The following is a 26,192-nucleotide window of genomic DNA, read 5'->3' on the forward strand; positions in this document are numbered from 1 at the left end:
TATATGGATAGAAAGTATCAATTGAAATAATAAAGAACTTAAATTGCTATACATAGATCAAGGATAAATACATGTATGAATTCGTGTCCACTTTAAGAGGGAAGGGGGCAAGAATATTTACTTAATAATGTTGGAAATCCATTTGAGAGAACTTTAATAACAAATGTTATTTCATGTTTTGATTAGAGTTGTCTTGAAATATGCTTTGACAGACATTTATAAGAGATTCAAATTAAATTAAGGAAAAACACATCACGTGAGATTTCCAATCTAACCAGATACTCTCTAACTGTATTTTTGTAAAAATTACTGGACAGTAACTGGTTTTAGGGTAATATATGCATGGTGACATTTAGGCGTTGAAAGTTTAAAACACTTCCTGCTTTGATAGTTTTAAACCCCTTATCAATCTCATCTGTGTATTTGTCAAGGAACTTGTTACCTGATAAATCAAACATTGCGAAATTTAAATCCAATTTACGCTATATAAAGCGTTTTGATAGAAAACAAATAGATGTAGTCTGAAGATAAAAACTCCCTCACTCGCTCTTAAGGATATAAAAAAATAAAAAGAAACAAAAGTAATACTCTTTATTTTGATAAGGATTCGTCATTCCGCGGGCATGTTTTAACATACTTACTATCTGCAACCTTAGGACTAGGCTAATGCGCATGCCTTCGCATATCTCTTCTACTTTCAACATGGCGCCAGCTATGAAGTTGCAAAGATTTGAAGTGATGATTTTTTTGATGGTTAGTTATTTATCTCAATTGTTTATAGATTTAATTGAACAAAAACATTAAAACAAGCTTTACACTATCTTTTAATGATGATAAATTGTACGTATATCAGTTAAACAATGTAGTTTCAATGAAATAAGTTTTACGAAGCGACCGTGGGTCTCGAGAAACATATAAATGGTATAGGCCTAGTCATATATATGTGAATCAGTGCAGGCAAACTTTAGAACATAGATATATGTATGCAAACATATACAATTACTTATGTATTACGTCATATATACGTATTTAAATGCAGAGAGTATATGCATCCAAGAAATCAATTAAGGTAATTAAACAATATAAGTATATTATGTACAGTTCATGTACATATAGTTTAATTGTACTACAGGCCTCTAAATTTCTATCAATAAGCTGCTTAATGTAGGAGAAGAGAAGTATTTATACCCTATCTGTATTTGTATTTATATATAGATAGGGTATATATGATTATCTTTCTCTTCTACATTTATCTGCTTATTTATAGAAATTAAGAGGCCTGTGATTGTACAGAGTATTTGTCTCTATACTCTGTCCCAAGATATTTTGGATTCACGTTTGGACGATTTTTAATAGAAATACACTTACCTGTGAAAGAAGTGCAATTGAAATAGTTGAAAGGGATATTTTCCAAGATAATTTCATTGACACATTATCATCTTTCACTCGGAAAAATTCACAGGAACGAAAACAGATTCCTTACGGAGATTTATAATGGGGAATGTTTACATCTTTTCTCCATTCGGAATACACTCGGAATACATCGCGCAAAATTTCAACGTTATCATCCGGGCTTGCTGCAATGCAAAATCTCCGTAGACATCACATTTTTTAGCATTGTATTGAAACCTGATAAGCTAACAGGGGCGTTTTGACTGAGAAATCTTGGAAATTGTTCATACTTTTGAATGAACATCGTTTGGATCCTGAGGTATTTATAAATATCAAACAATTAAGCCAAACGTGAATCCAAAATATCTTGGGACAGAGTATAGGAAGTTAATTACAATCAAAAGTGGCTTTCACTTCATAGTTTTATTATTCATTTATCATAATCATTTCACATTACTGGGAATCTCCTATCAATATGTAATTGTATAACATGGTATACATCAAACAGTTAATATATCTCTGAAGGGTTGCTGTCTCAAGTTCACAGTTATACGGTCTTGTAACCTGCCAAATAAAATGGGACCAGAGTGTGTTTGTGCCTCGTCACTTATTGTTGTCTTTAAATATTTAAAAAATACTGTTTAATAGGTAGTATTCCAGATAGTTACAGTGGACGGAATGATGGAAGGCAGTGGAGGCTTCTTTTTGCCTGTATGTATTAGAATTATTCAATACTAAATCTGTATATTCTTATTCCTTGTCATAACAAGTATAAAGTGTTCAAGTGGCCTCATATCTGCCAGTTTTATACTTAAATCTAGTCAGTAGTGTTCTAATACAAAATTAAAAGCTTCGTTTTCTGACAATAAACTGTCTGGTTAAAATAATATTATCATTAATAACATAATTAATTAACCTGATAGGATGACAGTTTACTGTCAAACATACCAGTAATTATAAGTTATAAATAATAATTTTAAACGTTTACATTGATAGTATTAACTTGACTTGTATCTTATCAAGTTTTTATCCAAGAGAATTTATTTACATTGGTTTTATTTCCTAAGGCTTAAAGTATGTGTGTCTCTCTTATTTTGTATCTATAACTCTACTACTTGGACTACTTTTATTACAGAATACTGGAATGGGGTCATTGCAGGAAATTCTACCAGAGGTTTGTTACATGCACCCCTATCCCATCAGCTAAAATTTAAAGTCATATAAACATAATCTGTGTAAATCTTTCTCCTGATTGAGTTTTAAATGTGTATTGTCTTGATTTCTATGCTGCATGTTAATATTGTATTGATATATTTTTATTTAGATTTTCTCTCCTTTACTAGTTCTTTCAAAACACTAGTTTACAAACAGATAAGATTTTTAAAAAAATTATTTTAAAAAATACAAATGAGTCATTGTGTAGCATAAACTACATGTATCCAGTATTCTTATTATTCTTCCATATTTACTTAATAGACAGATAGGCCTGCTGAAGATTTCCCTATGAATAGATCAACACAGGTGAGTATTACAGTTTTGCATGTTCATGATTTTATATCAGGATTATTGAAACAATGAAACTTGATGGAATAATTTGCTATTTTGCAAAAATGGCGTAGACATTAATGCAAAAATAACTTATTTCATTAAACAATTGTGATATCATCCTGATATATTTCAAAAACCATAGTCCAAATAAATCGTACATTGATATATATATATGTACAGTATACTTGTGACAAGGTTCTGTGGGCTTTCTGATCACTTTTTGTTCAGCGTTTGTTGCTCTTTTAAATTAAAATATTACCTGAGTCCCTCAGGTTATGTATTGTTACCAATGTTTTAATGCTCCTACAAACAAATTTTAGTGGAGTATATTGGAATCAACCTGTCTGTCTGTCTGTAGTCAATTTTTTTGTCATATAAAACTTGAAAACTTCTCCATAGAATCATAGACTTTAACCTCACCTGAGCTGTAAGCTCAACTGGGCTATTCTGATCGCTTTAGTTCTAGTATTTGTCCATCTGTCTGTCCTAACTCCTGACTTTGTTCACTTAAAACACATTGGCCTATTGTTTTATCCCAAATTACAATTTTTTTGTTGCTAATTTGACTTATAATACTTCTTATACATCATGATATAGTGATTTTCTGCTGTTTTAAGGAAGCTCATTGTCAACAAATTAATATTGATATAAGTTGCAGAACTTGCTCATCAATCATTGTAAAGTAAATAAAGTTTAGTTCTAAAAAAAAACCCAAAACAAAGAATTTTTTTCATCATAAAAATTATATTTTTCTTTCAACCTTTATATTGAAATGATATAAAATGAAATTTTTAGATGGTATCCATGCATTTTACAAAGTTATTGCAAATTTGCCTATTTAAGATATGGATATAATGGATTAAAGAAACAAGTTGAGTTTTAAAAATAGTAATAATGGCTAGAACTCTATACCAACAGGTTTATAAGTGGGAGTGCTCTGTGGATCTACTTCGCCATGCATGTAGTTGTGTGACTGATGGTTATATAAGCAGTAAAATACTAATTAAAATTGTCTGTATAAAAGTCAGATTTATGGTACAAATTAATTTAGAGTTATCGAACATTGCTGAGGATTGAAAATTGTTAAGTATCAATTAAAGAAAAAATCCATAAATTTTGACTATTTCATTAAGGTATTTTCCTATAGTTAGCTAACTTAGATGAAGTTGGGAGGAACTTATGCTATGCCCCTGGTGTCGGTGTCCGGACCTGATTAAACTTGTTGTTGTAGGTCTTGTATCTAAGTTATTACTTATCATATATCCACCAAGCTTGCATGGATGATGCATCTGGACCTACTTATGGACTTGGATGCTAAATCTGGGCCATGAATTTCAGATGCTGGAGGAGGTTAAGGTTTTTGAAGCAGGTTAAAGCATTTGGAGCAGGTGCCCTCTGATGATTATATCTTAGTTAATACTGGTCGTAACTTCACCAAACTTGCATGGATGGTGCATCTTATGACACTGATGTGCCTGACAGGCTTGAATGCTGAATCTGAGCCATAGGTTTCATATGATGGAGGAGGTTATGGTATTTAGAGCTGGTTAATCTTTTTGAAGCAGGTGCCCTCTGATGATTGTATCTGACTTATTACTCGTCCTAACTTCACCAAACTTGCATGGATGGTGTGTCTGATGATGCACCTGACAGGTTTTGGTAATAATAGCCCCTTAGTTCAGCAACATAGGCTAGATAACATAATTACAGCATTAGATCACATCATTTCTGCCAATAATGGATGTGAAAAACTTCCAAACTCTCTCAAAGAGTTTAAGAAAACAGAAAAAATGTCATCAGTAGCTAAAAATGTGTTACAGCCTCGTTTTAGGTCAACAAATAAAAATCCTGGGAGAAAAACTAAAAAACCACTGAGCAAACCATCTCAACAAGAAAAAGATCAGTTAATAGGAAAAATTAATCAAGAGATGGAACAAGAACCCAGTGATTCCCAAGGTCAAAGGTCAGGTCCCTCTGTAGCACCATATCCACCTTTAAGGCTAGTTCCAACTACTGAACCCACTGTTCTTCAACCACAAAGTCAAGGTCCAATTATAAATCCAACTACAGCTCAAGGTCTACCATCTTGGTTTAGAATTCCTCCTTTCTTATATAATAAGAAGATAACAATTAAACAAAGTGATGGCAAAACACAAGATATAGTTTTTACAGGTGGTCAAAACAGTACAAATGTAGAATAAAATCTTTGTTGGCTTTTAGGGATGACATAAGACTGATGTAGGTGACACGAAAATGACCTATAGTAGGTTTTTCTCTCTCCAGATTTTGTTGTTATCTCCTTTGTGGGCGGCAAGGTCTGGAGGATGACAAAACAATACTACAACAGACTAGAACTCTCTCTCTCTCTTCAGATTTGTCTATCATTTCATTTGTTTACCATTCTTGTTGTTTTGTTCTTGTGTTATTTTTGTTCAAATGTTGAAAATAATTACTTTATTTTCATTTCTAGTTACTTAACTGCAGGTGTTGACTTGAATAATATATGTGTATTGATCTTTCATGGTTTAAAAAGTTTGTGATAGATGGTTGACATCTGTAACCAGCATCATGTCAGTCCAGTAGCAGACTGGCAATGGTGAACAGACCAGTGCTGAGTTGCAGCTTGTTTTTCCAAATTTTAATGTGCTCCAAGTTAACAGTTAAAAACAAAAATAAGTTTCACCTGCCCGTATTTGGCATGCAGATTTGTTAGTTTACTAACATTGTTTTAGGTTTAATTTATGTAAATTCCCTACTAACCAGGCCCCTTATACAGTTCAAGACTACATGTAAAGATTCACTATTGTTGCTTCTTTTTTTCCAGAAGTTGATAAATGCTTTGACTTTATAACACAGATTGATACATGTATAAGTTTTAAGACGTCTATAGCCAAATGGAGATAAATACAGTTATTGGTGTGCACTTTTTGTGTATGTTTTCTGTCTGATAGATAAGAGTATGGGCCGAAACTTTCCTGGTTGCATAAAATCATTTTAAAGAGTAATGAATTTATTAAAATCTACCAATAAGTTTTATTATGATAATTTGATATGCATTTGGAATTGGGGGGGGGGGGGGGTTGTTTTTTTTAATATTATTAAACGGAACCAGGAAGGTATCAGGGAATTTTTGATAATTTTTAGTGTAACAGTTTGATCTCTTACCTGACTGATGAGGCCCAGAGAGACAAATTGTAACACACATATATTAACAGCTTTAATATTATAATCTATCTTTACTTTTTATATTAAAGATTAAAAGATGATTGGCAGTGTTGATAAAAACAAGAAGAATAGACATCTTCAGTGAAATTTTACCAAAAAAAATTGTTTTTAAGGTCAGACGACACGTTCCTCGAGAATCTTTTTGTATCTCCTCGTAATGAAGAGTTCCAATAAAAAATATTAATTTTATAACTACTTTTAAAATGATCAAAATTTACGTGGATTTGATTAAATATCTAGATGGTCGAGTGGTTAGAACCGTGGCCGCTCACTGCCAGTAGCGTAAAGGTTTTAGAGGTCGTGAGTTCAAAGCCCCGCCCTGGCGGAGATATAGTTCTAATATAGTGAATTTCGCTCTGCTGCAGATTTATTTATTTTTATATCAGCAATTCAAGTGTATTTTCAAGAAGATTATATAGGAAATTGCATACTCTAGTATTTTGCAGAAATGCCTGGTAAGGTACCCTAATTTTTTTGCAAGAAAGCTTGTCAAAGTAGTAGTAAACCATTAACAAATTCCTGGAAAAAGTTATCTAAAATTGAGGAACATGTCGTCTGACCTTAATTTATGGACGTTCATTTCGAAATCATAATTTCATTGTTCAAAGAAGGATATATGCTTTTAATTATTTTATACGAATCATTTTGTACTTTTTATGAGAGTGGAAAATATGTATTAGTTGCAAGTAAACCAATGTAGAGTTTAGAATTTGGTGTCAATAAATACATGATAATATGTAATAAATCATGTCCAGTAATGTCAATAAAACGTTTAATTTTTTTAATATAATTTTGGAAAATAAAAAACAACTTTTGTTCATGTTATTTAAACCTATAAGCTATAATTGTATAATTAAGTATTGAATCCTTATTTTTTGAAAGATATAGTCTCATAACTGCAACGGTGTGTGCATACAAATTGAATAACGCGCGTTAGCGCGTTATGAAAATTTGTTTGCACACACCGTTACAGTTATGAGACTATATCTTTCAAAAAATAAGGATTTAATGCTTATATTTACATTTTTTACCTTCTTGCCTTGTACGCAAATGCGAATTATACCTCAAAATTACTGTACTATCCTATGGGTAAGTTTCAATTAATGGAAGAGCCACTGTAACAGCCACAAGCGTGAACTTTGATTTTCGCTTGTGACGTTGTATTTATCAGCGTTCAACGTTTGTGACGTCACAATTAAAACTCGTGATTTAACCTTTTAGTACCATGTCTGTGTTATGGTGCTATATCTGCAGTAGCTTTACATGCAAAATATACGTGGAATGTAAATATTGTACAATACACATTTAACACTACAAAAAGTCAACATTGATGTGATGGTGCATTTTAAAAAAAAAATAGGTTAAGCTGAAAGTATTTGCAGAAAAATCATTCATTGATAATGCATATTAGGGTCATCAAAGCTGTATTTCCTATTATATGTATACATAAATGAATTAAATACAAATGCATGTTCATGTTTGTATATACATGTATTAGGCTATATGCAAGTATTCATAATTAAAGTTAGTGTCCATAGGTAATGGCCTTTAAAAAATATTATTTACCATGAATATGTCTTAACACGCATAAAAGATTAATTATACTTTGGGAAAATATAGGAAAGTCAAACTGTTCTACATGCATTCATTTATGTTTAAATAATTTCCTTCCACAGGCTACCATCAGACTCAGGTGAAAATATGGATCATCTCAATCATCTGAATAAAAAATATTGCATTGTGAAGAGTTACCCATAGTTTGTTTGAGAATAATGCCATACTTTGTCCTATTTATCATATGAATAAATTTATTGTTATGATATGCATATCATTATACATATCATATTGGTAATGTTCTCAGAATTGTATGTTCAGAGACAAGAGAAATAAACCAATCACAAGCTGTGATACATCATAACCACATCTTACTTTGAGAGGATCTGGATTATCCCGGCAAGATTAAAAGAAGAGATAATATATTTGATCAGAATGACAAAGTGTTGAATAAGTCTAATGAGTGCTCTTTGGAGGCTGATGATGTAATATCTGAAATTTTTAATCTTTTATGATCCAATGTGTCAGATATTCTGATACATCATCAAATTGTTATTTCAAATTCTTCTGCAGATAGAGAAAATAACAATATTAAAGAGTATGAAGGTGGCAATATATTGCAGAAAAAAATACATAGCCCACATTATTTTTTTCTGCAATGATTGCTACCTTTATAGCCCACATGAATCGTCAAAGAAAAAAATGTTTATTTATAGGTAGACTTAGGTAACTGCTATACTTTATACATATCGTCAAACATTGTTATACATGTTATATATTACTTTAATTTCTTTGCCAGAAAATATTTTTATTCTTGTAATACTTTTATTTTAAATTACAATGCCCAGCCCCCTTAATAAAATGGTGCGATATGCTACATGTATATCCATAACATTTTTTTAATAGATCATACATGTAAACAAACCGAGCACAATGTTTCTTTTTAATAAGTCAATGATATATTTGTAATGTCATCAAATTCCAAATATATTTTATGTTTGTTATACACCCTGTGGGTTCATTATTTGAAATAAATATCTTATTCTTCATTCTACTTGTTAATTTATAAGGAATGTATGTGTATGCACGAGTCCCTTATCAAAATTAAGCCTTATAAACATAATAATATTTCTTGCGATGCTTACGTTTATGCAAGGATGAATGTACCATGTATACGTCCCTGGTTTATGCTTACGTTATAAATATTACAAGTTCAGGGTCATTCGAGATCGAAAAGGGTACACTATATAGATCACGGTGTTACCAACAATGTTTATTTATTATTTAAGATAAGGTTTATGTGTAATATATCATTAAAATGGATGTAGCATAACATACCGACATACTCTCGATTCTATCTGAACAAACTCGAACTACAGGATGTTTACAAACTTTCGCGCATGCGCGGCAGGCCTAGTCCTAAGGTTTCAAATGTAACATAGATTTAAAGAAATACTCCCGGTAAAATTATTTTTGCCATGATTCAAATAATATCGTTTTCCAGCCGTATTTTAGCATCGGGACGCCTTAACAATGCTGCGGATCCTTTACCTGGTTGTAAATTTAGAATACTGTTCAATGACATGCATAACTACTTTCAATAAAAAGAATAACAAGCAAGATGTTCTCCAAAAAAGAATCTTGAATCAAAACTGAAGTTCATCTCTGCATATTTTTTAACAAATCATAATTTTGGACACCTATTATTGTCAGTTTACCTATTTTCCGACTGCACAGGATTTAATATTGTTTGATGTTTCTTTCTTTATGTACATGTAGGACGTCCTCTCATATTCAGAAATTGCAAGTGTCAGACTTTGAATTTTGAGGTTCAAACTTTGTAGTTGCCGTTTTGCAATATTCATAGTGTTGACGTGATCCTTGAATGTGCCCTTTATCTTCATTGCCAAGGAAGCTGCTTTAATTTAGAGATCAGGGGTCATTACAGAAGATACTGAATCAGTTCTCAGTAACTGAATGAACGTTCGTTCTTCTGCATATAAGAATGCAGTATCACTATTGACATTACAGTTTTTGCAATGCTACCGATTGGTGTAAACCTGGCGTAATAATAAGTTATCGCTTTTACATGCGGACGTGTAGGGCATGTATACATTAGAATGTCTATGAACATCGACTTTATTTCCTGCCTCAAATTCATACTGATTATTTAAAATCAAACTGTTTAAGGCCTCCATATCAAGAAGTTTATATTTGTGCAACTCGTCTACCAATTCCGTGTATACGGGAATGTCGAGAGCTATTATAACCTTTCTGTGATTTTTTCTTAATGTCATCACATCAAACTGAGGCGCTGCTACCAGCCAATTAATCTCCCAGTCTTTCAGCCTTTCCATATAAAATTGGTTACTTTTGGAGTGGATATCATTTATTAAACTGAAAGCAAAGTCTAAAGCCATGGATGACTCGGCTCTACAGAACAGTACTATAAACAGAATCATCATCCGACGCCAGAATTCCAGGATTACTGCCACATTCCACGCAGGGAAGCAAGAGGGATCTTTGAGTTCATCTTTATCAATACGCTCTATAATTTGTCTCTTCACATGGTAATCGTACAAGAATTTTGTGTCCCAAATATTTTGTGTGCGATGTTCAATGATGTTTTTCCACACGTTTGTTTTGGTCAAAAAGTAGGTTGGCATGCAAGTTTGATCAAAACACTTCGCAAAATGTACGAAAATGTACAAAAGAAAATCTATTTCATTGTTAAACTCTTTCTTGGACTTGTACATTATTGCAGATTTCAATGCATAGGATGTAAGAAATCCAGACTTGCCCATCAAGTCATCAGTAAACAACTTTTTTAAAACACGGTGGCATTTCTTTTTTCCTGCGTCCATCTTTCTAATCAATTCACTCTCCGCATGCGCAAATGAATTATGCCAACACTTCCCCTCGTAATAATGTTCACATGACCTCGGAATTAAGAAGCAAGCTTGATTAGGTCCAATCTCGTGCATTCTGGTGTCCGTGCAAGCCTCGCGCAATGTTGTTGGAAGATCTCTGTAGATCACAGGAAAAGCCGGCATAATGTCCACTGCAATGTCAATTTTAGAACCATCTGCATCTTTCCAATACAAATCGAATGTCCTCTTCCTCCTCTTCCAGCCATGCAATGTTCCTGATGGTGTGGTGATTGGTTCGATGTCTGCTATTTGTGATGGAAGCAAGCTTTCAAATTTTCTCATACAAATGTGCGGAGACAGATAAAGTCCTTGGCAGCAGTCTAACCACTCTTTAGAAATTTCCTTTACACGAATTTTGGTAAAACCCGGACGACACCCGGGTTCTAAACCAAATATTCGTTCGCCAATAACATCATAATCAAACACTGCGAAAAAGTCGAACTCGTTGGGCACCGAAATCTTCGTTTCTTCGTACATGCTTCCTATCAACTGTAGAGATCTTATTTTAAAGCGAGGATCTTTTTCAGAAGATTGTATGATGATATTCTCAACCATACGAGTAACGGCTTGAGTAATGTTATACGCCTCGGTTTTAAACAGAGTTTTGTCGTGTTTGAAATCGATAAAGTCCGAGACAGCCCGGACGGTCCTCTGTGTGAAACGTCTTGTGCCGAAGAATTTTGGTATGTTGGTAAATTGCTTGTATCTAGAAACTGGAACGCGGAATATTGACATTCTCCAGTATAAATTGGCCTGCAAATGAAAAACATAAGAGTGAGATTGAAGATTTTCATAAGTACAAGTCTGTGTCATCCAAATTAGTATCTTAAGGTACATTACTACTCCTCGACTTCAACTTTTTAAGACGCTACGTCACAAGATACCAATTTGAATATTTTGTTAAATTATTTGTGTAAATCAATTTGTTTGAATATCATCAAAGCTCAATGGTTTAAATTATGAGGGTTATGAATCGCTGATCATGAGTTCGAATCCGTAAGGGGCGTTTGTTTATATTTACTGAATTTAACTTTTGAAAATACAATTTTTAATCCTAAATTGCTCTTATTTCGCCTAATACATGTATATGACTTACATAGTTACTCCTTCAACGTTTTGCCATATGCCTTAATAATCAACTTATCTGAAAATTACACACTTGAATTGAAGAATGATATCGTGTTCCCTTTTTTTTTTTTGTTCGAACCCCCCCCCCCCCACCCCCCCCCCCCCCAAAAAATAGTTTACATGTAGAATAACTCCACCCGATTCCATTATCAAAAACAATAAAAACTTCAGAAGGAGATATGTTGTACATTGAATTCAAAGGGGTTTAACAATTTAAATCAAAACATATAATTACTAAGTAAATGTAAAAAAAAAAACCCGCCTGGGGCTGCATTTAAATTCTAATAAAAATGTTTTACCAAAATACAGTATGCATACATGTACCTTTAATAAACATGTATTGATTTACACTTTATGATATTGTTTACAAAAAAGGCAACACATGTTAAACCGAATCGATGATAAATTGTTTTTAGGCAATCGTCCGCTTTGGTGAGAGGGGCAATCACAAAAGATATTAAGTCACATGTATTTAAAGGGAGCTCTAGACTCGAATTTAAATGAAAGCTTTTTTAAAAATTTCTACAGTACAAAATGATTTGCTTGTGTATTTTGAGCGATTCACCAAAATTTGTATTTTAGAAGTCAAGTTAAAAGCGACTGTGTCAGTCATGAAAGAAAACGTTGTAAATAATTTATAAAACGAGACTCTAGTCTTATATTTGTTTACAAATAATGTCAAGTAAAGAATTTACTATTTCTTTGACAAAATAACTAATTGTGGTAAACAAGAGAAACAGATTATATTAAATGTGTTCATAAATGATGTTAACGACAACCAACGAAAACCACAACATTAGACTGAAATGTTATTTTAACCAATACAACACAAATGTAAATAATAACTAGAGCAGAGCTCGTGGCAAAGCCCCGAGTAGGTCTTCCGTTGTTGCTGCGAGTTGAAAATATATGTTATATGGTGTCAAATGATTATAATGACTATACTTTCAGTTCTGCTTTTGTTATAAAAACGTGTTGTGATTGAAAGCCTGTATATAAAACGTGTTTTGAAACAAAGAAAGGAAGAAAATATTTTAGGAAAACTATTTGTCGAGCAGAGTTTATGTAATTGTTTCAAACATTCTTTAAAAAGTGAGATGTTTAACGGCGAGTTAAATTTTCAAGGGTAGCAAGCATTGTTATAAACAGTATGTACTCATTATTCATGTCAGGAATTGTATTTCTTTTTTAAACTGAACCCGTCTACAAAACACGTAAACCTTTCTCAAAGATAACTTCTATATTAAAATATTTCTAAATTTTTGAAGACTATGTGCAAGTTTAGAATTGCGTGCTGACAAAATTTACAGACCATAAAACGTACTACTACACCAAAAAAGCGTGCGGCCTACGTGCGAGAAACGTTTCGTGTAAACCTTTTAAAGTTTCATGTAAACCGTTTAGCGTTTCGGGCAAAGCGTGTAAATCGTTTCGAGCAAAGCGTGCGAGAACCGTGTGAAACGTTCATCAGATTTCATTTGGAACTCTCTGACAAGTTAATTGTTTCAAAATGGCGCCCGTGTTTTACATTACTTTAACAAAATTGAGCGAATTTTTAACAAACAAAAGAAAGGTATATATATCAAAAGACGACTAGTAACAGATAATTACATGTATATTTAACGTTTTCATGCGATGTTTCAGTACTGAAACAATATTAAAATTCGCTATACATAAAAAATATTAAATACAGTTAGCGAAACATGATTTCTATTGGAACAAATCTAAATCAACTTTAACTTGCACGATCATGTTTTGATAAGCATGTATTTTTATTATTTATTTACATCGATAACTCTTACTGAGACCATTCGGCTGTGTACAAGCAGCACACATAACCTCGGACATCGGGTGAGACCTGCACCTGGCTAAACCTGTCAATCAAACTCTGTGTATTTGTTTTCATTGGATGGTCAGGCGTCTCTCTTTTGTCAAAAGCCAATGGAAAAATAATGACTTCAAGGTAATCGGAATACGTAATTGATGAAGCACACAATTTAAATGATAGAAAATTTATTAATTATTTGAACAAAATTAAATGTAAACATAGAAAGGTTATAAAAAAAATTAATTATTATGGGAATCTATACGCATGGTACTCAATTCAAATAGATTATATTATGATTTTATTATTTTATGTAGTAAAATCACCCTTCCAACTGTTACTCAATTACATAACAATTGATGACCTGGGGCTATAAATGTTCTGAGCTGTGTGCGCTGAAGCGACACAAGATTCTCGGTCGCATGCGGCAATTGAATTAACACAGACTGGCCGAATAAACAAAGGGGTGGGAAAGTGAAACAAAATATTACACATAAGAAACCACCAAAAATGATTTTCGACAGATCTTGCTATCTTTTCTCCAATTAAAAAAAAAATCCAGCGCGAGCACCTGTCAGCGGGGCGGGAGGAGGGGGGGGGGGCAGCAATGAGTTCGCTTCCACAATGAAACTACAGTAGTGACCGATAGAATCTAATCTAAAGTTGTTTAAACTCATGTGAATATTTTTTAAAATAATCATCGAATGCCTCAATTCAGGGCATTCCTTTATCGTGCTAGCACCTACCGCAAACATGTAACATGGAACTTTGATTATAATTTGATTTGATTTTTAAACTACCTTATATGCTATCGTATAAATCAATGCTTAATCAACTGTACAAGTAAAATAAATTTATCTTTTCATTTCAAACCAATATAATAGTTGAAAACATAATAAAATATAGTTGTGTCCGTGCAAAATATGAAACATAAACGCGTCATAAGGTACATGTAGAAGAACACGAACCGACCGCGGATCACTTATCCACTCGCGCCGGATCTCCTCAGCCATGTGCGAGGGATGATCATCATTATTTGAATGGGGGGTGTTGTTGATTTAAAACATTAATTGTACAGTTTTTAAAGTAGTTTACATAAACAAACCAACCATTAGTTTATGTCTAACGATTTTTCCGATTTGGAGTAATATCGTTCATTAATATTCATTTACACTCAAATATTTAATTAAATATATACAAGTAGGACAAACTTTTATAACATAAAATTAAAACAGTTCTTGTATATACGGCTATATTAACTCAAACACGTTCATATGCATGTAAGTGTAAGTCGCGGTGTGCGAATCTTGTGTATTAAATAACCGCTTACCGCTAGGTAATGCAGCCGTCGCTGATCTCCTCGGCCGTGGGCAAAGAATATATTTCGTAAAGGTACAACGCACAGAAACGCACAGCTCACAACCAAGGAAGATTTGAAAAGTTTGCAATATAATGACCTTACTCTATCAAATAGAAGTTATATATTTTAAACTTAAACCCCACAATTGATCTATGTCTATTATTGCTTTAGAGAATGACATTGCTTTTATTAATTAAATGAACTATTTCTTACTTGACATCCAATCGTTTAATCCACAAAAGATTTTGTGTAATCAGAACTAAAACAATTCTTGAGTTCGCGGCTAAATAAACTCATATATGAGAGACGCAACTCTCGTGTATTAGATAACCGCTGACCGCTAGGTAGTCCAGCCGCGAGCATGGTGACCGATTTTCTCGGCCGGGGGCGAGGGAGAGCTTACGTAATGGTACACACACACACAGCTCTGATTCAAGGTAGATTTTAAATGCATGGAGTTAATAAATAAAATGTAATGCATAGAGTTTTTGAATTCCATATTTTGTGGTTAAAAAGTAAAGAAAAAGAATGTTTTGTTTTCCAATTGCCGTTTTTAATGATTGTGCACTATAAGAACTTAACAACAATGACTTAAACTCCTAAAAAAAAAAAGCATGTACTCCAACAAAAAAAAAATTCTGATAAATTAATGCCTCCTGTATAAACCAGCATACTTTCTGCGGCAACTTTATGCCAGTTGTACGCACAAAGACTTTCGTTAACTTGTCAAATGAAAACAGGTACATGTCAACATATAAAGCTTTTTACACTCATACTACACAAATCACTTACAAAATAATATTGTTACGACCTTTATGAGATCCCAACAAACAACTTTTCCAGCAACATCCATATCAAAATCCAAACCGTTTTTGAGTTATTAAGCAAAAACTTTTAGGGGATATTGGCCCTTAATTTAAGGGGCCAGCCCTTTTTTATTGGTGTCAAATGAAAGCCCTTGATATTCTGCACAACTTTTATTCTACATGTCTTAACAAAATATTTTTCGTTAAAAAGATATAAAGGAAAATATGTCTAAATTTTTGCACTTTTTGGAATCCTGTTTTTTGACCCCCTACCTTTTCCTAAATAAGGAACGTAATCCAAAAACAAAAACCGATGTATACAACTTCAATGTCTTTGTTATTCAAATTCGTTGAATTCCTTTTCCCTGCTATCATAGTCTCGGAGCCTTTGTCTGGAAACCAAAGGCCCTAAAAATTTTTAAAAGGGGAATAACTCGTTAACAGAAAGGGAATTCTAACTTTTATGAATTGATGAAGATAGTGTTTTGTAAAGTCCATTAGCCCTGAAAATTTGAGCAAAATCCGTTCAGAAATGAGCACGATATCAAGCCTCAAAGTTCGCGTCTAGGAAGAAAAAAAAAAAAAAGAAAAATAAGAATAATCTTAACCCGCACAATAATAGAAAGGTCTTCCGTTGGAAACGGAAGACCTTAACAATTAAGACGAGCTTAGTTTACAAAAAAAATTCTAACCTCTGTAACGTACTTTTTACTCAATATTTTAATTGAAAATTTTGACAAAGCACTAAAAACATACATGTTGATTACATTAGACATTAAAAATGAAAAAAAAAATAAGATGGAAAAAAAAAGCTTTAATCGTGTCTAGGTACCTTTAAACATAAATTTAAAAACTCTCTCTCTCTCTCTCTCTCTCTCTCTCTCTCTCTCTCTCTCTCTTAAAATATTTACCTTTAAAGTGTATCGTCACGGTAAAGAAGTTGTTTTCCTAAATTCTGTAAGTGCTTTTCCGGCTTTATTTTTATTTTAAACGCAAGATATGGTAACGCATCTATTTCACTCCAACAAAATCTAAGTTTTTACGATTTCAAAACATTGAGCTACAAGCGTCTTTTTCGCTATATACAAGAAAAAGTAAATAAAATAAAATGAAAGTTGGGCTTTCCTGTATTCTATAAATAACAAAATAGATTTCACCATAGCGCAACATATCCATTGTCACGCAAAATAAATTCAAGGGATTTATTTTTCAATTCAGGTCATTTAAATATTTCGATTATTTTTCTAAATCGCAAAGTATACAATCTGTCGCAAATGAGTCACTAAAAAACGTAGCTTTCATAAGTACTCTAGACTATAGCTAGCTACAGAAAATAAATTGACCAGATCTGTGGAATATCGGTATTTAAAAGGAATATCTGACCAATGTTGTAATCGAGTTAAAAAGAAACCATGAGGCGTGGTGTTTCTTTTTAAAAATGGATCTCTGTGTAAAAGCATTTATTAAGAAAATAACGGATAATGGTTTACCGGGAGTTTCAACGTGTCCACTTATAACCCTAGGTCTAACTTTGCAAAAAAAGTGGAGGGGGGGGGGCGTAAAGCCCCCCTCCCCCTCTCCCGGTTCCGACGCCTATGCCGTGTCGTCTCTGTAACAGTAGGGTACATATCAGGTTTTTTTTTTATCAGATAATTCTTAATTATAAGAGAAATAGTGGATTTTTCTATCTGTTGGAGAAGAAAATAATTACATACTATGTCCATTAATATTCGTTTAAAGAATTGAAATCAGATAATTTCGGCGGAATATTATTATTGAAAGGATGGATAATTTGTGTACGGAAACTTCCAAAATCTGATTTTAGAGTCTCACAAAATTTAATTTTTAGAATAATTTGTCAAGCGAAACCCTTTCGTAGATTACAAAAAAATACTTTTAAATTATTACACTATCATCTGTCAGAAAATAAGTTTCTCATCTCTATTTATATACGATTGTTTTTCTCAACAATCTCAAAATATGTATGCGATTATGCAATTTTCTGTAGTGGTAACTTTCGGGATAAATGTTCAGTAGTAAAATGATTGGCTATCGCCCAGCTGCGACATTCAACTCACGCAACACCAATATAATTCCTTGTTCGTCGGATCCCGCGCGCCCGTATTTAAATGAAACAATACAAATAACATTATTAATTTTTTAAATTCCGCATCAAGGAAATTCTGCACTGTTTTCTCCTCTATTTCCGCTCTACTTTTCCGCATTTTAGATAGTTTTACTTTATAAATCGGAAACAAATGGAAAAAAATATAACCGTCCGCACAAAATTATTTATAACCGACTAAAAATTTTGGCTACAAAAAATGATAATTCTATTATTAAATCGCTCGCCCGCTTGTACCTTTTTTCACTGGATGTCCGGTGAACAAGAAATTATATTTGAGCGGCCTCACATGCTGCACCTTAATTTTTTAATATGTCGATATGAATTTCACCTGATATGTTGACATGAAGTTTGATAACATTACAATATCATACATAATTAAGTGCCTCTAATTTATCCGGACATGCAGTTTGTAAAAAATATATTATAGATTTGCGAAAACTTACATGGGTCGATTTCAAAATATTCAAAATAAGGATATTAACTCAATATAAATACAAACAAATGTATGTTAAAAAAATACAAAACAAATACCAACAAAACAACGAAATGAGATGATGCATACCTTAACGGGAAAATCATATCCCATTATAATTTGAGCATTCCTTTCATCCATGTATTAATTATCTCAATTTTTCCATATTTACATGATATGTACTTTACCAATTTTAAAAATGCCTTAAGGTAGCTCCATACTCGTAAAATTCTCTGAGGAAAGTTGAAAAACCGAACTGATTTCGACTTAATAGACTTAAATGTCATCAATTGTTAGAAAAAATATACATGTCATCACACTTTTTGAGATGCCAGACAAACATAAACTAAAGCATATTTTAGCACTAGAAAAATGTATTTTTTTCTGTGAAAAGTAAAATCTTGTAGGCAGAAATTTGTTTTTCTTGTTTAATTTTAATGTCAACTTTATCAGAAAACTAAAATTACAAAAATATTTTAAAATTAATCGTTGGAATAAGAAAAACTATAGCATTTAGACATACAACTGAGAGAAAAGTCAGAAAAAGAGTTATTTCCCCTTTGCATATATAAAATATATAAAGATTTGGAAATTTAGTGTAAAATTAAGTGCGAAAATATCTTTAACCTACCAATAATTCTAATTACATCCATGTAATTATATTCACATAAAATAAATAAAACTATCTTGCACAATTTTTAAAGAATTCAAAGTTTTACAAAAAAGTGTGACGTCACGGAACACTGGATCTACTTTAAGTTTGTACATATAGATTTTTTACACAAACAAAGAGTACTGTAAATTCTGATTCCTTTTTCCGTTCCGATTTCATTATTTGGATAAAAATAATTTTTGGGGAGTCTATATTGTCATGATCAAACACTATTTGTCCTATTTGTGTTAAGATATTGAAAAGGAGACGTGTATACATCAATAGCCAAACTTTGTTTTATTTTTTAATTATTTCAAAGAGACATAACTTTATGTTAGGGCTAGGGTAAGGGCCACAATGATACATGTGTCCATATTTTGGCATGTACTCTCAAAGTAAAAAAATACTCACAGAATTGGTCAATTTATTTCACAGGGTACAACATGAAAGTACACATATGCATTCAAATTACAAGACATATTGATAGGGTAGTATTTCATACTAGTAAATTTTACACAGAATTAATACATACATGTACGAACGTAACAATCATTTTGCTTAAATACAGAATATATTATCAACTTTACATACAAGCAGTCATACTCTTATATTGCATAAAAAAGAATGAGGCGGGCAAGGCAGATAAGGTTATAGAAATGTCTACAGCTAACAAAGTTACATGTATATAGTAACAGATTGCTGGTTAACATGAAAGCTTGTTGCAGTTACTACAAGCCTTTAGCCCTGGAATTTCTGCACATTTTACTACAGCATTGTGTCTTTTCTTTATTTCAATCTAAATCAAACGTATTTGCGATACTAGTTTTACTTGAACCATTCTTACATGTCTATAACATTTTTAACATAACAACAGGATTGAGCAAAGAACAATAATTATGTTAAGTTTCAAAAAAAAAATTATTAAATAGTTTTTTTCTTCTTTTATAGTTATTTTTTTTAAATATAATTTTAATACATTGTCTTTTTACGAGAAACAAATTCTGAATGATATTGTTTGAGTATGTATCCTAGTCTTGTTGACTGAATACTGAGAACTATGGAATGTTTATATCTGAATCCATTTGATAAGTTTATATAACGTATAGATTCTAACTTTAACTAAAAAATAAAATAAATGTTGCCTGAAATATAACAATCCTATGGTTTTTATTACAGTTGAATTGGTTGCTTTCAGGGGATGAGTGCAAAATTAGAATTCACCGACTGACTAGAATCCAGTATTTATTTCATATAGTCTGTCATACTTCAAACATGGTAAAAACATATAGACAAGAGCACCTGAAAAAAAAACGAGTTACTTATAACAAATTAGAATGGACATTGTAGTTAACACTTAAAGAACACTGACAGGGTTTGACCTTAAGTTTATATTTTTTTCATTTTTAATGATTGATATTGACTTTGATAATGCTTGACTTAAATTTGAATGTAATGATCAGAAGTCTAGTCACAAGTGAGATAAAAAAAAAACCCAGGGATGTCATTGTTAATACGAAAACAAAGTTCTAGTCATGTTAACTTTTGTTCACAAATAATATACATGCGCTATAAAGAAAATGCCATATCTTTAACAAAATGACACCTGAAAAATTTGTGTTGGTGTCCAAAAACAACTTTATAAACTTAACAAGAAAAAACATGAAATTATGAAAAACTTTTACCTGACTTTAATAAGTATAAAATCATTCTTAAGCCGAAAAAAATAGCATTCAATTAGCTTTGTTTTCAAATGAGAAAAATTTTTGTCCTGTAAATCTCACTTTCGACTCAAATTAAGACATTTAAATTTATGTGAGGCATAAAAAATACTAAAGTAACCATTGAAAACTATAAGAATTGAAAAACAAAGTTTCTGAACTTAAATCGTGTTGTTGTCCCTTTGATTGGAATGAATCGAACAATTAAATATAACATGTTCAACATAAATAAAACAAATCATATAATTATATAACAAAAATAGTTTAACAGGTCCAATAAAATATCAATTGAAACATCAAACTTATTATTTAAAATTAAAACAAATGATCACAGTAATTAATAGCAGTCTTTCAAAAATATAATATAAAAATCATAAAAATATATCTTAAATAAAATATCATCATCAATTACAAAGAGGCAAAGAAGTATGATTTGGAATCAATCATAATATCAAAAATAACTTATATTGCACTTCATCTTGTGAACAAAATAAAATCTGTAAATAATGCATTTCTTACAGCAACAAAAAAAAAAAAATAAGTATTGAACTTCCCCTTTTACATTAAACAAAAAATATTGGCTTTTATCACAATACATGTACACTACAAAATCAATCATAATTTCAAAAATAACTTATATTGCACTTCATCTTGAGAACTAAATAAATAAAATCTGTAATGCATTCCTTACAGCAACAACAAAAAGATAAAATGTATTGCACTTTAACTAATAAACTTTTTAAAAATATTGGCTTTCATAACAACATTTGAATTCATTCTAATACACTACAATGAGTATTTACTATAATTGACTAGTTTAACATTTCCATCATTCAAAATCCTATTAGGACACCATCATCTCCAGAAACAATGTCCATGCAGAATTTGAACCATTTCTTATAAAAAGAACCATTTTAACAGGAGCGTGGACTTTGAGTAGTTGTGTCAAACAGCAATGTGACGTAAGCCTGTCTGTTTCATTGCTGGCCACTCAGCCATGGGTCTTTGAAATCAACAAGATTTGTCTGGCTTTTTGAGCGAAGATTACCAACTTGTGTATATTTCACTTGAAACCAGCATCATTTTTAACTTGTTTTGATGCAAGAAAAAGATAGTTACATCCTACTGAAAGTCCAAGGTCTGTTAAAATGATCTATCTCTTTATAATAAAAGCACAGCATTGACTAGCAAACGCCTATAATATAGCACTCGTTTTAAAATGTCTAGCAAAAGCCTATAATAATTTTTTTTTATAGCACTCATTTAAAAAAAAATCATAAACCATACTGGTATAGACCAAAAACCATGGTCAACAGAGTTAAATTTTGTAAAAGTTCATCTCAATATCACACATGTGACTAAACATGTTGGCCACTTTGACGTAGCTCTGCTCGCTGAACTGTGACAGGACCTCCTTGATGTCCTCCAGGCAGTTCTGCTCTAGTTCTCTCAGATTCTCCTTAATCATGTGACCTTGTAGCTCGTCACGCTCCAGTAAATTTAGGAATTTTTGGTGACCTTTGACCAGGGGGTGGGCGCGGTCCACATGTTCTTGGAATCTAGGCTTTATTTTAACTGGATCCTTTTCTCCAAAGTCAGGAGACTGAGTCAAATTACCTAGTGTCATAAAGGTATTTTTTGTGTATAAATATATACAAAAAACCACATGAACTTCCTTTATATGTTTATTTTTAATTATTCATATTAGTGTCATTGAACTCTTGTAGAATAATTTACCGAGCAAGAAAATTGGCATCACTTTTAATCAAATATTTAGGAAACATACTGGTAGAAACTTCATGAGAAATACCATGCAGTACTAGCTGTTGCTTATGTAATTAATTGCTCAATCATTTTTTTTTCTTTTTTAATAAATTTAGAAGCCGGGGGGGGGGGGGGGGGGGGAGGGAATAAAAAGGTTTCTGACTAAATAATAATGTTAATACTGAATCATAAAAAAAAACATTCAATTGTTTAATAGACATGGGGAGGTTGGTTGTAGATGAAATACTGGTAAAAAGATTGTTGAACAAAGTCAGTGAAGTTTAAGGAATCATAAATTTTGAAAAACCATAAACCCTGTCACATTCACTTTAGTAATGCCTTTTTTGCGGGGTTTTTTTCTTCATAAAATATAATAATAAAACAGCAACTAACATTATATAATTGCATATTAGCTATAACGTCACCAAACCATTTCTATTTACATTGAAAAATAGCATGAGAACCTCAATTATTGTGAAAGGGTCAATTACTGTCATAATTGATAATAAAACAGATTTAAAGTGATTCTTTTGTTTTGAAAAGCTTCTCTTTCAATGGTGCATACATGTACATGTACCAATTTTCCATAATACTGGTTTACTCACCAACACTGTTGTTGGGACAGAAGATGAAAGGCTTGAAGAAGCTGGCCGCTGGATTCGGAGTGGCAGTCAGCCAGTGGCATGTTGGGACATCAGGGGAGATAACTGATATCATACTTCCTGTTGTCATGAATGGTCCAGACATACAGATGTTGCTCTCTTGGTCTCGTAATATCTCCATCATCTCAGCAATCCCAAACTCTTCTACAACCAGAATACCAGAAATATTTAAGATTATCTTAAATCAGGCTAGCATAAAGCATACAGCAAAAACTACTCCAGGAAAGTATTAATTTCCATACATTATGCAAAATACCATATATCCGGCAATTTTCATAATGATCTAATTTTTGCTTTTTTCGCGATCTAGTTTAAATTGCAAATTATTAAATATGCAGACATTATATTCCGTATAATTTTTTCTATAAGAAACTTTTTAAATCGCAAAAAAACCTGGATATATGGTATATCTTCCTGCATGGTACATCTGTCTATTGACTTCCATATACATGACTATACAGACTGAGGGACATGCAATTTAGACTTCAGGCAACCCCTACCTCCCGTTTTTTTGTAAAAAGGACGCTGATATTTATCACAATACATGTGCATGTACTTAAGGAACTTAGTCAGATGAAACAGACTGCAATACCATCTCAATGTGAATAGTTGTATGTAGAATGCAATAATAATTACTCTTGGCTGTGAGTTTTTCCATCAGTTGTTTCCCTTTCTCCCTGCGGTCTGCTTGGTCCCCTTCCTCTTCCCACTGTGGCACAGAAAACGTGGCCGCAAAATCAAAAGGTCCGCTGTCTGGCTGATACAGCCCCTCCCCCTTTGCTTTCTCCACCAGTCCCTCAGAACTCATATCAAAGTCGGAGCCCAATGTCAAGGTAGTAGAAATGTTATGATATCCATCTGCAATAGAGTTTGCAACATTGAGCTGCAGTTTGTTACATTTGCTATACCTATCTACAGTTATTTAGTTACAGTGATGTACAACCACTATAAGGGCAAATTTCCTACTTCACAAAATATAACATACATGTATATTGAGAAATAAAGAGAAGACAATAAGGAAACAATTACGGATTTATATTTCAGTTCCTCAATTATAGAGGTCGATCTGCTTAATAGTAAATCTGCAACTACATTTAATACATGTATTTAGATGATTTATATAAAGTACAAAACATGTATTTCTACTCATAGATTTTATAATTGTATTGTAAAATGCTGCATACAAGTTCCATTGGATACAATCTAATCTTAATCATACTGCATTGAACAGATCACTTTCTTTGTTGTATCAAAGTTTTTCTTCTCAACAAACTAACCAGTACATTAGCTTTACCTTTGATGATTTTGGCCACCCAGTAACTGCCGGCCGTTTCCAGGATCCACCCTTCGGATTTATCTGCTATCAGGAAGCTGTTGTGGTGTGCCCATTTCTGTGGGCCGCTCTCCTCTGCCCCGGGCCCACCCTGCCCATATTGAGACATCAGACCAGTGATTACCATCACTGCCTCTTTAGCTGTACAAGCTCGCTCTAAAGCTAGTCTAAATGTAGAGTATTAAACATGACTGTTCATGGCTCTCAATACTAGTAATTTCGAAGTGAAGAGATGAGTTCAGAGCTTTTATGTACATGTAGTCTTCATTCACTAAACTCGTAGTACCTTGCTAAATCCTGTCCCAGCAGCCTCTCCTCTAGATCGCTGGGTCCGTTCAGCTTGGTCCACACTGGCGCCATGACTACAGAGACCCCTTGGTCGTTGGCCCCCATTTCAGCACCCCACATCCAGGCTGGCTTACTCAGAACTACAGCATGAGTCTTCTTAACCTGGTCCACTTCAATGTATGTGCACTTCAATAAAAAGAAGTTATATAATCACATTAACTTAATGAACGTTGGTGTTCAACACATTACATGCAAACATCATTTTGCATTATTTCCCAGATTATTTAGAGCAACCATATTTTCATGACCAAACCAATGTACATGTAGATTATCTTACTAAAACATATAGAAATAAAGAACTGGTTTTCGCAGTAACTTGAAACAATTATCTGATTCAAGAACAGCCCCCCATCATTTAATGACATGCTACATGTATATACCATTATAAACACTAAAATTTTGTTCATGTATAGTGATTGAGCCTTCAACTTTTTTCTAAAATTTGTGGCGAACATGATAAATGTGTAGTGGGAATGGAGGAATGAGCATATAAATACAATAAAATATATGGCAGGACGGAGAATTGAACCCGGGACCCCTGCAACTCTAGATAGTCAGGAGCTCTATACCACTGAGCTACCCAGGCTGATATCCAGTCCATGTAGCCCAATCTACTACAAATACATTACAGTCCTAAAATAAAATGCAGGGTTAAAGTACAGTAATCAAAACAACCTGTGTTAAGCCTATGCATGCAGCTGAGGTTTATAACTATCATGCTTCTTAAAACCAACAAATTGGTGCTATGAACATGATACCTGTAGTTTTACGTTGTCTGAGTAGCTTTCAGCTCGTTTATAAACCACTTCCTGGACCTCAGTGGTTGGCCTCTGAGAATTTTTCCCTAATATAACAGCGTTATCTTTGGTCAGTGGAGGCAAAACCAAGAAACAATCCGCCATCATGTCTGCAAAACAAGGATTGTACTGAAAATGATCTAGTATCAGCATAAAATATTCAAAAAGAAACCAAATTTAATTAGCATGATTACATGTTACCTCATTTGACCATGATCAGTGCATGCCAAACTGTGATCATGGTATTCAAACGAAATAAATGCAGAATTAATTTAAATCGTCAAGCCCGTGATGCGCTTTCAGAAATACCAACACTCTCAATATGAATTGATGGTCTTTGACTGAAATAAACATATTAACATAAAATTTAGATAACCATACATAAATATAGTACGTCTTTACTCTTGGGTCTTTCAGTATGTATGAGGAAATTCGTGCTAAGTGGAAGCGCCTATAAAATCTTGGTCACTGCCTTCCCATGGTCCGGATATTAAAATAACTAATATTTTTTAAGAGTTTATTTTTTTATATAGATACATATGCATGATTA

General features: G+C 32.6%; 2 protein-coding genes and 1 long non-coding RNA gene across 7 annotated transcripts in view; 1 reads left to right on the plus strand and 2 right to left on the minus strand.

Moving 5' to 3' along the window:
- The window catches only part of LOC105320971 (cyclic GMP-AMP synthase-like receptor), a 160,893-nt gene extending 143,615 nt beyond the window's left edge, over positions 1–17,278 (minus strand). Inside the window, exons 1-2 of one of the 2 annotated variants that reach the window (XM_066073638.1) lie at positions 16,680–16,941; positions 9,275–11,402 (exon numbers count right to left, since the gene is read on the minus strand). In XM_066073638.1, coding sequence (XP_065929710.1) covers positions 9,762–11,384 — 1,623 coding nt within the window. In that variant the 5' untranslated portion in view covers positions 11,385–11,402; positions 16,680–16,941 and the 3' untranslated portion in view covers positions 9,275–9,761. Of the gene's footprint in view, positions 1–9,274; positions 11,403–16,679 lie in introns of those variants that run through there. The other variant, XM_066073640.1, reaches the window with a different exon arrangement.
- On the plus strand, positions 1,003–8,382 carry LOC136272476 (uncharacterized). Of its 2 annotated transcripts, XR_010710489.1 has the most exons (5): positions 1,003–1,069; positions 2,041–2,103; positions 2,528–2,566; positions 2,869–2,913; positions 7,842–8,382. It is a non-coding gene; the product is annotated as an uncharacterized lncRNA (long non-coding RNA). The 2 variants fall into 2 exon arrangements; XR_010710488.1 differs by lacking the exon at positions 1,003–1,069 and having other exon boundaries at positions 1,149–2,103.
- Positions 17,279–19,430: 2,152 nt separating the features above from the next.
- On the minus strand, positions 19,431–26,113 carry LOC105347716 (secernin-2). 3 transcript variants are annotated; one of them, XM_011456892.4, is made up of 7 exons: positions 26,024–26,113; positions 25,604–25,752; positions 24,784–24,971; positions 24,459–24,664; positions 23,801–24,022; positions 23,108–23,308; positions 19,431–22,355 (listed from the first exon to the last, which is right to left on the minus strand). In XM_011456892.4, the coding sequence occupies exons 2-7, from the start codon at positions 25,748–25,750 to the stop codon at positions 22,057–22,059; spliced, it is 1,263 nt and encodes a 420-aa protein (XP_011455194.3). In that variant the 5' UTR covers positions 25,751–25,752; positions 26,024–26,113; the 3' UTR covers positions 19,431–22,056. The 3 variants fall into 3 exon arrangements, with proteins under 3 accessions (XP_011455194.3, XP_011455205.3, XP_011455210.3); XM_011456903.4 differs by having other exon boundaries at positions 26,045–26,099; XM_011456908.4 differs by lacking the exon at positions 26,024–26,113 and adding an exon at positions 25,844–25,971.
- Positions 26,114–26,192: the final 79 nt, after the last annotated feature.

This window comes from Magallana gigas, chromosome 10, assembly GCF_963853765.1.
Source record: "Magallana gigas chromosome 10, xbMagGiga1.1, whole genome shotgun sequence".
Lineage (NCBI taxonomy): Eukaryota > Metazoa > Mollusca > Bivalvia > Ostreida > Ostreidae > Magallana > Magallana gigas.

Excerpts from the sequence above, each read along its gene's own strand:
- LOC105347716 (XM_011456892.4), bottom strand. The coding sequence starts at position 25,750 with ATGATGGCGGATTGTTTCTTGGTTTTGCCTCCACTGACCAAAGATAAC. Across the intron at positions 24,972-25,603 it reads CAGACAACGTAAAACTACAG|TGCACATACATTGAAGTGGA; the intron begins GTATCATGTTCA and ends TTTTTATTGAAG. Across the intron at positions 23,309-23,800 it reads GGAAAAACTCACAGCCAAGA|AAGAGTTTGGGATTGCTGAG; the intron begins GTAATTATTATT and ends TTCTGGTTGTAG.